Source organism: Populus nigra, chromosome 9 (genome assembly GCF_951802175.1).
Source record: "Populus nigra chromosome 9, ddPopNigr1.1, whole genome shotgun sequence".
NCBI classification, from domain to species: domain Eukaryota; kingdom Viridiplantae; phylum Streptophyta; class Magnoliopsida; order Malpighiales; family Salicaceae; genus Populus; species Populus nigra.
The window spans coordinates 14,581,283-14,595,910 of NC_084860.1; the positions used below are offsets into that span (position 1 = coordinate 14,581,283).

At 34.3% G+C, this 14,628-nt stretch overlaps 1 protein-coding gene across 1 annotated transcript; it reads right to left on the minus strand.

The window, feature by feature from the left end:
• Positions 1–650: 650 nt before the first annotated feature.
• LOC133703799 (G-type lectin S-receptor-like serine/threonine-protein kinase At4g27290) lies at positions 651–5,027 on the minus strand. The gene is made up of 7 exons (XM_062128481.1): positions 3,593–5,027; positions 3,044–3,181; positions 2,679–2,836; positions 2,268–2,478; positions 1,656–1,893; positions 1,439–1,589; positions 651–1,156 (listed from the first exon to the last, which is right to left on the minus strand). The coding sequence occupies exons 1-7, from the start codon at positions 4,869–4,871 to the stop codon at positions 854–856; spliced, it is 2,478 nt and encodes an 825-aa protein (XP_061984465.1). The 5' UTR covers positions 4,872–5,027; the 3' UTR covers positions 651–853.
• Between the last annotated feature and the right edge of the window lie 9,601 nt (positions 5,028–14,628).

Below are 14,628 nucleotides of genomic sequence, written 5' to 3' on the forward strand. Positions count from 1 at the left end.
ATCAGATGAAAAACTTTTTATGTCATCACATATCTTAAAAAGACTAATCAAATATTGCATTGAAAGCTACTCGTTGTTTCATTCTCCAACACAAATCTTCTCCCTATAAAAAGAAGCCACCTAGACTTAAGGATCCTGATAATAACATGAGGGATGCATAAAATCTTATCCAGAAGACAAAAAAGGTCTAGTCTGATGCTTACAAAGGTTTTTCAAAATCTTTGCATATAATACCCAAATATGTGGGGCTATTGATGGATTAGGATTATTATTTTTTGGAATTGTCTTTCAAAAGATGACCATAAAAGGGGTTGTCTTAACTAAGCAGTGAACCCAAACATTTATGAATTTGGTGAGCTGTTGGACCTATCATCTCTAGGCTCATCCAAGCACTAAGCTGAGTTGTTTGTGAGTTTAGCAAACTTTCAAACTCATTATTTTTAGGTCCAATTAAATGCTGAGCCCAAATATATATAGATCCAATAATTTGCCCGACCCATCAACGTTAAGCTTGTGCTCTTTTCTTTGCAATAATATGGTATAACTTGGGTTACTTGCGTCATTCACTTAATGGCCTCTTTCAATAAAAAATCTGGTTTATATATATATATATATATATATATATATATATATATATATATATAAACACCGACAGAAAAACTACGACTTCTTTTAACACAAGGTTGAAACAAATAATAGTAGTGCAAAAATAAATTCCCGTTCAGGGAAAAAAAGATTCTGGTTGCATTGGCAGAGCATTGTGCCTTCACCACACAACATTGGAATTACAGCTTCTGGGATACAAAATCAAACCCATCAAGACGAAACAAAAGATATGAACACAAAATGGGATCTACCTTGCCTGTAATACTGTAATCGAGCATTTGTTAGCTGAATCTGCTGTGCCCTCGCTTGTTGAACTTGCTTCAGCTGGATCCCTTTCAATAAAAAATCCTGGATGTTTAGGCTGAGGTAATGTATTGTCATTACTCAACATCAAAACCACATATGACATGTCTGGCCTATCTTCTCGATTATCTTGAACACAGAGTAGAGCCACGTGAATTGAACGCAGCACTTGAGCTAGATTGCATGCTTCAATTATTGATTGCCTAACCAGTTCCATACTCCTCCCTTCTCGGAATAGTCTCCAAGCCTAATAAACAAAACCATGTTACCAATAGCAGATTTGGTATCTAGAACTAAGAAATGTTTCCATTGACACAATGTTCTCTAGACTCTGAGATCCAAATCCAAAAAGAGATGTGTGTCCGACATGCTTAACCTTCTCAGAATTGTTTTCTTTTCAATACTTCTTCATTTCTTTTATCAATTTAAGGCGTACTATCAGTAGACATGACCAAGCCTATGGAAACCTGACACAGGTTTTAGAGTAAAGAGAAATGATGAGTCGAAGTAATATAGTTTTGACACTTACATGCCCTAGAAGGTTGAGACTGTGTTCAGGATGACTGAACCCCCTGTTCCTATATCCACTCACTATCTCTAGCACCAATACACCAAAGCTGAAGACATCCGATTTTACCGAGTAGAGCCCTTCAATTGCATACTCTGGGGAAATGTAGCCACTGCATGTATTCAACGAATGTTAAGGTTGCATTTGCAGAAAATGAAGGTAAAATCATATCACTTACTATGTTCCAGCCACTTTAATGGTATTGGCTTCAATTTCATTTCCTCCAAAACTTCTAGCCAGGCCAAAGTCTGAAATCTTTGGGTTCAATTCATAATCCAGTAGAATATTGCTGGCTTTCAGGTCCCTATGAATTACTCTTAGACGTGAATCTTGATGAAGATAAAGAAGTCCACGAGCTATTCCATTGATGATGTTGTACCGTGTTGGCCAATCTAGTAGCGTGTCCTCTGTTTCATCTGCACAATTTTTTCTCAGGTCAGTACATTATGGTCCATAAATGTGTATGAAAGAAAACAAAACAGCTTGTGATGATTAACACTTGAAAAATTTGAAATTATAATCTCAAATAAATAAGGTCGCAGGTGTGACAAAGAAAGTGGAGAAGATACTTCCCACCAATCCTTTGTCATAAAGGCTATAAAGGAAGCTCAACAAATGGTTGTTTTTGGTGCTGATGGCGGCCTCCTTTTCATCAGAATTACCAAACTTAATTTTAGGTCTTTTCTCAAAGCAGTTCTCACATAGACTTGTTTTTGGTATTACTACAAAGTCGGTGATAAAGAAGTATGATTATTAGCATGGATTTGTACAGGTTTTGAGAGATTCTTACTGAAAATGTAGAAGTCCAAACTTTTGTTTGGCAGGAACTCATAGATTAACATCTTTTCATCTCCCTCAAAGCAGCATCCTAGAAGCTGCACGAGATTCCGGTGCTGAAATTTCACAATATACTCAACTTCAGTCTTGAACTCGCCAATTCCTTGTCTCGAATTCTTAGAGAGCCTCTTCACAGCAATTTCTCTCCCATCTGTTAATGTTCCCTGCCAAAAATCACTCGCTATCAAAAGTAAATCATACTTTGTCTTGTGAAAGTTGGGAATCATGATGGGATGTTGCATATTACTAGCAAACCGCATCTGTTGGAACTCTTTCCAAACGGAAAGCTTTTTTCAGTCATGTGGTGATATGAGTTTATATCATGAATTTGGAAACCATCAAGATATTGTTTACAGATTAGTACCTTGTAAACAGACCCAAAACCCCCTTCTCCGAGTTTATTGTCAGCAGAAAAATTATCTGTTGCACAAGCTAAAGCATCCAAATCAAACAATGGTAGTTTTAGATCTTCCTTTTTGTGCTTGTTGTTTGACCTTCTTTCCAAAGCACCAGTACTTTGTCCTGCAAGCAGAACTGGTGTGTAAATAAAAAAGAAGCAGGAGATCTCTATTCTTTGTTATAATCAAATTTCTTGAAGACAAAGCATAACAATTTGCGAGCACCTTGGAATACTCAAAATCAAATTCTCAATAAGGTAAAGCTCCGTTATGTAAATCGAGGGATGGGGCGATAGAAGTGGTTAGATGTTCATGCTATGCAGATATATACCTTTTTCCTGATGCTTCCTTCTCCAAACATACAAGACCAAAACCAGTCCAAGGAGAAAAATTCCTGTAGACAAAGTGCTTATTATGATTATTTTCTTCACATTGGAGTTGGCATTGATCTCTGCACCGTCACCATTATCTGCACCGTATCAGAGAGAAATTGAAGTTAAAAAACTATAACAGGAAATGCAAAATGGCCATTGTATGTTTTTGGTTGGTAATTACTAATTAGAATGGGTGGGAAATTTTCTTCAGGTGATGGAATCCTTCCACTTCAGTTATCAAATCAATCTATGATGTTAGAAAGTGATAACTGATTCGTAAATTTTAATGTTTCATGTCATGTGATGTTCTGTAAAACCACAATAGGATGACCTGAAACAAGAGGAGGAGGCAGAAAATTTGCTTTTAATGCCATTTGATTTCTATGTTACCTATTGCTTGATCAAATTTAGTATTAGAACCAATCATTTAGGCAGTTAGCTAGTCAATAAATGACACTCTACAATTACGAAATTTTGAATTTTGTAGTCTGAGGATAAATCGATACCTAGTTCTGATGCAGCCATCCTGATATAAATATTTTGCTCGTTTTCAGAAAACCTTCTATTATCAATGAGGTCACCAAACCAGAGCAAGCATCCACTTCCTCCACCCCTGATGTCCATATTTGAATATGCTGTACAGCTGCAGTTCTTCAAGCACGTGTTCTTGCATTCCTCAAGATCCAAACTCTTGTCAAACCATGACTCTTTTGTCTCAGGCATCTTCACTCCAGAGAGTTTTCGAAACCCATCTCCAGAACAATTAAGCGGAGTCCTTCTAACACAGCCACTTGACCATACTGTCACGGCCCAGTCTGTTGGAACTTTTGGTACGAACCCATCGAAGCATTCACACACTGGAGAGCTTTGAATATTACATAAACCGTTTGCACCACAGAGTGCATAGCGATCACAATTATCTGTGTTCGCTGTTTCATAAAGCAACCAACTTTGCGTTTGCTCAATCCAAGCGAGGCTCGGGATATCGCCATTCTGATCTGTCATGAACCTCCAAAGCATTGACTTATCAACAAGACTTTCTCTGTAGAATATCTCCTCCTCACTAATAACAAATTCAAATTTGTATATGGGATTTGGTTTCAAGTTAGGTATCCCACTGAACCGCAAGCCATCCCATGGCCCTGATCTGTACTTCATTTTTGAACCTTGCTTCAGAACTAACTCAGGATATCCGTGAGGAATAAGTATACAAGTAAAGTTACCTCTGGAAGGATCATCTGGTGACTTCCACGATGTCATGTACCACTCCATGCCTGTTATTCTATTCCTTCCTAGCTTCATGCCTGGCAATATTGTATCAGTTGGATGTTCAAAACTCTGCCACAAGGAATTTTCCAGGCTATCACCCTGCTCTTTCACAACAAGGTTTCCTGAATCCAGAAGTTGAGCAGCTGGATTAGAAGCAGATCTCGATGAGTTGGAAGACCAAATTATGGTCCCATTCTGATTGAGAATGACAAGAATTCCCAAGTCAGTTAGCCTTAAAAGACCTGATGAATCATTAAGGGGTGTCTCTCTATTGGCAACCCAAACTATAGTCTTGACAGGTATCTTGCCATACCATATCCCTACGTATCGGTTCTTGGATTCTCCAGGGCTGAAAAATCCCAACACATAGGTTCCTTCAGCTGAAACTATGGTATCACCATCTCTAATGGAGTGAGTTGTGTTTATGGTGTCAATAGCAGTTGCTGTGTCTACAATAAGCAATAAAGAGGAGCAAAAAAGAAGCACAAGAATGCAATGTTCCGCTGGTACTCTCATTGTTTTTTTTTCCCTGTAGCTCACGTTTTGATACTGATGGCTTCTATAGATGATGAAAATGTTCTTGCGAAAAACGGCATATTTGAGGGCACAAGTGGTCTGCTTTGAGATGAGCGGAGTTAGGTGGGACGTCCCTTCGTAGAAAAACCGCAGACTATGCAACTCTGTTCTAAATTAAAATCAATATGGCAATTTACTCATCGAAACAAGATATTTTAATGCAAGTGATTTGTCCAATCATTTCGTCCTTGTACTCTTAAAACTTTTTTATTGAATTCCGTCAATGGCTTTTGATTTGATTGAATACCTATGATGTGGCCTTTCTTTGAAGTTTACTATTGAGTCCATTTTTAATTATAAAAAAAAACATGTAAAAATATATTTTTTTAAAAATTAAAATAAGTAGTTCCAAGCCATTGCGAACCTTCACATGCATTTTCTCGGCTTCGAATCACCCCATATTTTTTTTTTTATAAATTGAAAGTATCCCTATATTAAGGGTTTGTTCATTTAGACCCCTAGAGAATGATTACTTATAATTACCTTTCCGCCCCATCTCTTTCACATTTGTTTTTTTTCACCTTTATATATGGGGAGGAGGTAGATGAATATTATATATATCCCTTTACCTCCTCTCCCCCCACCCCCGACCTAAAATAAAATAGAATAATAATAATAAAAAAAACAATGTGCTCCGGCTCAGTCATTACTTCAATGCCTTCAATGCCATCTATATGTCAAAAAAATCCATACTAGATTTGAAATTCACGTTATAGCGTGTCAATTTAAATTTTTTTTAATATAAAAAGATAATTAAGTGATGATAGTATTTTAAAAAAAAGTAAGAAAAATAGTTCAGGTTATTAATTTAATTATATCTAATAAGATTGTTTAATTTTATAATATAATTTAAATCGAAGACAATGATAACTAATGAGCATAAAAAACATCTGACAATAATTAACTAAAAAATAAGTCATTTATATCATATAAGGAATAGAAAGAAAAGATTTTTGAAGATTCACTACCACTCCAGTATGGACATCTCACATGACTGAAAGAGTTTGTTGAGATGATTCAAACTTCATGGCAAAAGGATGCAAGATGACATCAAAAGAACTTGCATGGTTCACTAGAGTAATACCCTAGAAAAGCATATCGAACAAAACACAATGGAGTGAGTATTTGACTATATTCAATTAATTAATTATATTTAATTCAAGAATAAAAATTATTTTGAGAAAATATATTTAACAAAGAACAAAAATAAAAGGACCCCAGATGACCCAATCAAATAAAAAAAAACAAGGGATAAAACAAAAGATGTAAAAAGCATATAAAAAACACAGAGCCTAATCTCCAATAAAATAAATATCAAATGATAAAATTAAAAAACTATTAGCTTAAAATAATGATAAAAAAAATTAAAGCAACCCCTAACGAGTGTTCTTAAACTAGCTTAGTTTCTCAAATTGCAACTCGTGAAATTTCAAAATGGACTTAACCAAGAAGCTCAAATCCAAATTAAATCAATGTCGAAGGATGAAATTGAGTTTAAAAAATATCAAACTAAAAAATTTGGCAAAGAAAAGAAAAAAAAACAACAATAAAAAAACGAGAAAAAAATGATCGAGGGTGAAATCGCTAAAAAAATAAAATTATAAAAATTATCTTAAATGATATTAATAGGCAATTAAAAGAATGGAAACTAAATCTGACAAATAAAAAAAATTAAATGAGGATGGAAGTAGAACTAATTTTGATTTTCATAAGTTATTTCAAATAAAACAAATAATTAAAGGTAAAGATGATGAAAGTTTTGCGAGTTATTCAGTTTTTTAATGGTGTAATTTTAAAAAATCATTGTATGGGTTCAATTGTGTTATATTGAGTTAAGGTTTTTATGATGAAAAATAAGGTGCATTGATGGAGATTTTGGTAATTAATAAATGTTTCTACAATGGTGAGTTGTTGATGACAACCAGAGATTAGTTTGCTTGGTTAAGATTGTTATACTAATTGTAGCTTGTAATGTTTTAAGGTAAAAAGTTTTGACCAAAAGAAAAGCTTTTTAATGGTTGATTGGTTATATAGGTTCTTGTTGTTGTGGCAGGGCAGTTGTTGAGGTTTTCTATAGTGGTTAGGCATAACTTAGGTGTATAGGTGGGGATATGAAATAGATGGAATTTGAACATATTGATGGATGCTTTTAAAATGGCTTGTTTATGGGATGTTTTGGCATGGTGGTGAGCTAGCATCTTGTTGATATTGGTGAAATAGGATTTTAATTTCATATAAGTTATGGTGTTGTTATTGACAAATTTAGTTAAAGTTATGTTTCTCATTTTCACAACACAATAAATGCAAGTGGTTTTGGCTAAATGTGTTTTCGTTCCATTTCTTGATGTTGTTCATATGTGAAGGACCAACATTTATTATTTATGTTTGGAATTATCCTTTAAAAAGATGACCAGAAAAGGGGTTGTGACCCATCATCTCTAAGATCAGCTAAGCGTTTAGCTCAAACTCATATGGTTTAGCGAGCTACCAAACTCATCATCTTTAGACTCAGCTAAACATTAAGTCCAAACGTATATGGGTATGGCAAGCTATCAGACCCATTATCTTCGGGCTTAACCAAGTGTTAAGCCTAGACATCTGTGGGTCTGGCGAGCTGCCAAACCTATCATGTTTGGGCTCAGTTAAGCGTGGAGCCCTGATATTGATGGGTCTGGCAAGCTGTCAGACTTATCATCTTTGGGCTTAGCCAAACACTAAGCCTATACGTATATGGGTGGTGCAATCTTCCCAACTCACCAGCGTTAAGCTTGTGCTCTTTTTAAACTCTAAAAGAATTTTCAGGGTATATTTTATCTTATAGATCAGAGATATTTTCATCCTAACAAGACAAATATTTTGTGAATACTTGAATCATTTCCCCTTAAAGAAAGAGAAAGACCTTAATGGTTATAAATTGAACTGATGTAACTTCCACTAAACGGGTTGAGATTTTCTCCATTACAAATGGAATATATATTCAAAGATATTCTCATCCTGACAACATAGATATTTTACTGATGCTTGAGTCCTTTCCCCTCAAAGAAAAAGAGGGATCTTAAAAGCTATAAAATGAGCTGATGTAACTTTCATTAAAGGAGTTCAATTTTTCTCAATTACAAATGATATGTGTGTTTGTGTGTGTGTGTGTGTGTGTGGTTATCTTTTAAACTATGACCGTTTTTTCTCTCAAACAATGTTAACTTAATTATCAAAAAGTCCCCAAACTCAAATAAGAGGGATCTTTTGTAGGTATCGAGCATAATCCACCAGCCACCTTGTCAAACAAGAATAGATTAAATTGCCAGAACTAGAAGATTAACCAAATATCCTAGATACCAATTTGGCCCACATATCCATGGGATAAAATCAGACCTCATCAATGACACTATTTGTGGGGAAATGATTATAAAGCCTTCAATTACTCTTTTAAGGCGAAGCTATTATCATCCCTAGTTACCATAAGAGTTGGAGCCTCAAGATTTTGGAAAGCTTTCAATGGGTACTTGAGGAATGTTGATTCAAACCATATAACTTCAAGAGTTATTGCCAGTTGAGGACTCCATCCAAGTTTCCAAACCTAATAGGGTAGATGATCCCTAAGTATAAGGGTTGCCTTCTCGTTTTTCAGTCATATTTTCATAAAAACCTAATGAATTATATTGATCTAGTAGGAGTTCTTTAGGTGACCATCCAAAAAACATCTATTAAAGTAAAAGTCATTCAATCCCTTCTTTAGCGTCTAAAATATAATCTTGATAAAAGTGTTATTCTAGTTGATTATACCTCGATGGAAGATAAAAATGTATTATGGTCAATAACTAAGAATGAAAATTTATAATATTAATTGTATTGTTCAAAGTAACAATACTTCCCACTCTCCAGGTTCTCTTCCGGGATATAAGCCCCTCAACTTTCCAATGATGGGATTAATTCACTCTTCCTAGTGTGATAACATATTAACTTTGGAAGGAATGAGCATCTCCCTAGTGCTATAACTTAATGTATATCAGAAAGGATTAACATGGTTTTTCTAGTGCGATCGCACCTCTCTTTAAGAATGAGATGAAAACTACATCTATAACATGGACAAATATGTTCTCCTTGGAATACAAGCCCCTTAACCTTCCAATGATAAGATGGATTCACTCTCTTTAGTCCAATAACATATTTACTTTAGAAGAAACAAATGTCTCTGTAATGTTTTGGCATAATTTACCATGAAAAGGATTGATATGGTCTCCTTAGTATGATTGCACCTCTCTCTAAGAATGGGATGGACACTAGATTGGCATGGTCTCCCTAGTGCGATCACACCTCTCTTCAAGGATGAGATAGGCACTGCCTCAGCTAAATTGCTTTGTTCTTTTTGCAACAATAGTTGTAAGCCCCTCCATAGGTTAAATTTGAAGCTTCTCAATGAAAATTCTTATCTGAAGGCTTCTTAACAACTTATAACGGATACATCTAAACTAATAAGAGGATGCCTGTAAATGACATTTCTTTTTGGTTCTATGAAACCAAAATCCTCCTAAACCTTGCTAAGGTTAGATGATTTGCCGCCCCTCGCTATAAATGTTAACTAAGTATGGGTGTTGGACCTATAAATGTAAGACCCAAAGTTTTGACCCAAACTCAAACTTATGTTAGCCCAAACCCAACCTAAGTTAACCTAGGTATATAAGAAAAAGTTACAAGGGAATCAATTTTTTCTTTTCTAATTTTTATGGCCATCATAACCCTCCCCTCATCAAACCAAATATTTCAGTTTTTGATCTTGAGTTTTGGATTCAAGAAGGGTGGAAATAGCAAGTAAGTCATTCTCTTTCATATTACTTTTGATTATGATTTGTTTATGAAAGGATTAAATAAAAGATTAGGGTTTATAAGGATTTTAAGTTCATGTTGTTAAAATTGATTTATAATTATTAAGGGTTTAATGTTAAGTAATTGATTTTGAATATGTTGTTAGAAATAAGGATTTGTGAGTTGATTTCTTTAAATTGATTTTTATGGGTTAAGAAATTCATTTCAACCTTGCTGAAAAATCTAGACAAAATGTTCTTGAGGTTGAAGATGATAAAATTTTAATTTGGTCCTTGATTTATGAAAATTATAGTTTAGTCCCTAAACTTTGGAAAAATTATAATTTGAACCCTAAATGTATTTTGAGATTCTGGACAGTTTTATTATGAGGTTAAGTATGATGAATCTCATTTTTGATAATTGATTTGGAATATTTTCAGTTTGGTCCCTCAATTTTGAGAATTTACATTTGAGTCCCTGAACTTTGTGAAAATTATAGTTCAATCCCTGGTTTGTTCTAGATAGAATTTAGAATGGTTTATGGGTGAAATTTTAGTACGGTTATGTATTTACAATTTGGTCTAGTTTTGGTAAAATTATGTTTTGGTGCCTATTTTGAAAAATTATTGTTTTAGTACCTAAACCTAGGAGAGTAAACCTGATTTTCTTTTATATTAATTATAGATTCTCCTAACGATCCTCAATAGAATTTTCGGGTCTTTTCATCTGATATTCCTTTTAATCTATATTTTTTCGGATGAGTGGAATAATCTTTAATATGTATATAATATAAATAAATATGTATATTGATTATATCATGAGTACGACTAGTTAATCTCTTGAATATTTATATATGTTACTTTATTTTCCAAGTACTCATTTATTCTTGAATTTACACTCGCGTTCTGTTGAACTAAATTCTATTTGATATGATATACATTTCTTTGATGATTATATGAGTATCTATTATGTCTTGATAACTACATGCTAACAGAGAGTAGTTAGCCTATGTGCACATAGTACTCTGTATACCTAGCTGGTGAGAGAGGCATCAGTCTGTGCCAACTGATCATCCCACAGTGGTCACCTTCAGGTGTCATCTAGTCACCTTCGGGTGTCATCTAATCTCTGACATGTATTCCACTACTTTATGATAATATGTTTAGTACGTATATGTATATGTATATCAAGATAAATCGACTTGCAAACTATTAATATAAAACATATCTAAAATGTATATTAATATTTTTCCCTCACTGAGTTAGTTGAACTCACCCCTCATTCTTAATATTATTTCAGATTCTTAGTTTCTAATAGCAGGTGAACTTTGTTAAGTGTTCTTGTTTCTTCAATTTTGGCTGGTATGCCTTGTTTATTGTGCGAGGCTTTCCTTTTAGTTTTGATTCGATGTCTTAGACGCTCCATTGTTACCTTATTTTCATTAAGTTTAGATTTTTGACAATGTAATGAGTATTATGAATTATTATTATTATTTTTAATTACTGATGAAACGTTTTGAACTATCATTTGGTTTCATTAGTTTTAAATAATATAATATTTTAAAAGATTATGAAATGCTGCGTATTTTTAAATAACTTATTCTTTTGATATGTCCGTTTTGAGGCTTTGCGTAGGTTGGGTGTCATTTAACACTACTCATGCGTTGCCGGTCATGGACCCGAGATTCGAGTTGTAACAATAAATATTTAACTAAATATAAACATTAGACCCCAAAATCTTCAACTACATATGGTCATTGGACCTAGAAATGTTTAAATAAATATAGGCGTTAGACCAAAAAATGTTCAACTAAGTATGGGCATTAGACTCGGAAATGTTTATCTGAGTGGGAACAAGTCTGTGAAATAAGGGACTAACACTAAATGGTAAGCTGTACTAAAATCCACCTGTATTTCCCTTGAAAGATTAAAGAAGTACAATTTAAACATGACAAGGAATATATTATCTCCCACCGTCTTAGTCGAAGCCGCCAACCCTTTAAAAAAATCTTGGAAATCCTTAAGAAAGTCCCTTAAAGCCTTCAACTTCACCCAGGAACACTAGGCTTCAAGAAGCTTCTGTCTTAGGGGAACCACCTAGTCAACAAAAGGTTTTAAGTGTTTTTTCCCTAAATCCTAACTTAAGGGTAATGCCTTGTGCTTGGTCTTTTTGCATGGAATGAGCCATCTTAATGCTATATAGTTTGGCCTCTATATTGGCTTTTCCTCCTTGCAACTACTCAAAGGTAACTTGATTTGCCTTGTTCACATATGCGACCTTTCTCACATAAACTCTTTTGTTCACATATGGAAGTACATCTTAAAGGTCTACCAAGGATAAATGTTAAAAATAGTAATCATCAAACCAAATCAGAAATAAAAAAAATATAGGAGAATTTCTTAGATTAAAAGTTATCTCGCTAGTTAAAGCCAAATAATGGTGGAAGTTTTCATCAGACATCTCGAATATGTCTGACGGGATGGTAAAGACTTTCTCCAACACTTTATCCACCTCAAGATCAGCCTTTATGAAGCCTATTTTTCCTCTCACCATATCCTTCATGAGTTGCCTCTCCTTATCTATTAGGAGTGGAAAATCAAAATGATTACGATTAAGAGCCAAATTAGAGAAAAAATCTTTGAACTCCTTAATGCCCGACCTGGTAGAAGTCCTAGTTGTCGCTTTATCAGTTGATAAGGTAGGAAGTTGAGGCAGAGGAAATACCATCGTAGAAGCCTCTATCAGTGGGACTAGAGCACGAGCAACCACTGGTATAGAGACTCTTCTCCACTTAAAATGGGTGGCAGCACCACAATCTAGATAAGGGAAGATCATGACCCCTACCTTTTATAAAGGTTATGGCCTTCACCACTATCTCTCCATAGGCAGAGCCCTCCGGAGAAGGGAGATCCTCAACAATTAAAGGGAAGTATCCATCACCTCTTTACCTCTGCCTCCATTAGCTTCATGAGACGAAGACCCTAAGACAAATCCTTTGTTAGAAGGTCGTCTTAAAGCTTCTCTTTCTCCTTCAGCTATTAGTCATGTAAGGACAAACGAGGGTTAGATTTTTGTTTATAATAAAGTAAAAATAAAGAAAGAGGAAAAGCAGGGTAGCAACATACCTTGCAAAATAGCTTGATAATATCATTTGCCCATTCTATTGACTTCATAATCAGTTAAAGTCGAATCCATTATGACGCAGTCTTTCTCCTCATTCGAGCTTAGATGAGGCTTGTTGTTTACTTTGTGAGAGGAACCTTCTAATAGTGGGAATAACCCCATATTGATTGTAGTCCTTTTGTGGGATCGACTGTCCTAACGTATCTTATGACCAACCATCTCCCCCTTCACTTCTTGATATGTGTTGGCTTCCTAGTTAATATGTTTTTTATAGTGTTATTATTTTATTATTGAAGGTAAGGAACCATCACATGTTGATTAGTACTTAAAAGTGCATTTTTATCAAGGTTTTATATCATCATTTTGCACTTAAAGTATCAATAACTCCTTAACTAAAGTATGTTTTATAATAACATATCTAATTATATAAGATACCTTTAATTTATGGTAAATGATGATCTTAAATGCAGGCCTATCACATAAATGAAAGAATTGATTGATGAGTTGAAGTACTGAAATTGAAAGGACAAAAAGATGGCCAAAGAGATGCTGGTGCAGTCCAAACTGGAACATAGTTCGGTAATTGAGTCATATCTGGAGCTGTAGATTTTGGATTTAGGTCCATTTTATATGGATGGAAAGATAAGGCATAGACCTACAACTTTCATGTGGAGCCCAAGATTTAACAAGGCCGTTTTCAAGTCCAAATTGTAGCAACAAAGAAGAAGTCCGAATCTGTCCTGCAGCCCAGACACTGTTCAGTGTTCAGCCCATATCTCGAGTTCTAGAAGTCCAAATGATCTCAAATTTTTACCCTAGAAAGATGAGACAATTTCCTAGAACTTTCATGATTCAAGTTTGTTCAAATTATGACGTCAGCAATGACATTTTTGGCAGACAAGAAGATAAGAATTGTCACCAAGTCAAGATGTGGCCACCCACTCATCAATTTGTCAACAAATCAATAGTTCCGAATTTTGGCCTATAAAAGGAGGCATTTGCCATGTATTTAGGCATCTTGGTTTCCAGATCAAGATCATGCTCTTGCTTTCCCTTTATATTTTGTAATGCTTAAGTTTTGCTTATATTAATTTCTTGCTTATGCTTTTCATTTCCTTTCCTTGTTTATTTATGTCTCTTCCTTTCATTATGTTTAACTAAGTTAATTATGTCAAGGTGAAAAGGGTACACTAATGGTGTAAGAATAGTATAATATAAACTTAACATGGACCTTAATGTTGGATACTAACATGCTTTATATTTGTTATCTTGTTCACTTATAATACTTTGCTTGTTAAATGGTTAATCTAGATTTATGTTGTATAACATCTGGTACAGCAAATACTTGGCACTTTCATAGCCCATACTGTATGGTATAACCGACACCTGAGCTATGAAAGGAACTTGATTTGTTGTTAACATAAGTTATAATCATGAATGCCTGACAACATTTACAAGTATTAGCATTATTCGAATAAGATAACTAATGTAATCATGTTAACAATTTATAATCCGATTGGAACCTCCTTTGTGTGTGGTTTCCAGTTGAATAATAAGAGTTTATACTATACTTGTTTGATGTACCATTAGTGGATCCTCTAACCTTGACTTTTGTTGTTATCATTGTTTAATCCTACGTTAATCTTCCATCTCAAAAGTTCTCATCAACTTCTTCCTCTTCTTCTTCACTATTATTATTAACACTATTATTATTGTTGTTGTTGTTGTTACTTTTGTATTATTGTTATCTATAATTTATACAATTAACCTC

Bases quoted from the DNA above. Each gene is read 5' to 3' on its own strand.
- LOC133703799 (XM_062128481.1), bottom strand. From the start codon at position 4,871: ATGAGAGTACCAGCGGAACATTGCATTCTTGTGCTTCTTTTTTGCTCC. The intron at 1,590-1,655 runs GTAAGTGATATG...GAATACATGCAG, and splicing joins ATTAAAGTGGCTGGAACATA to TGGCTACATTTCCCCAGAGT. The intron at 1,157-1,438 runs GTAAGTGTCAAA...TTTGTTTATTAG, and splicing joins GTCTCAACCTTCTAGGGCAT to GCTTGGAGACTATTCCGAGA.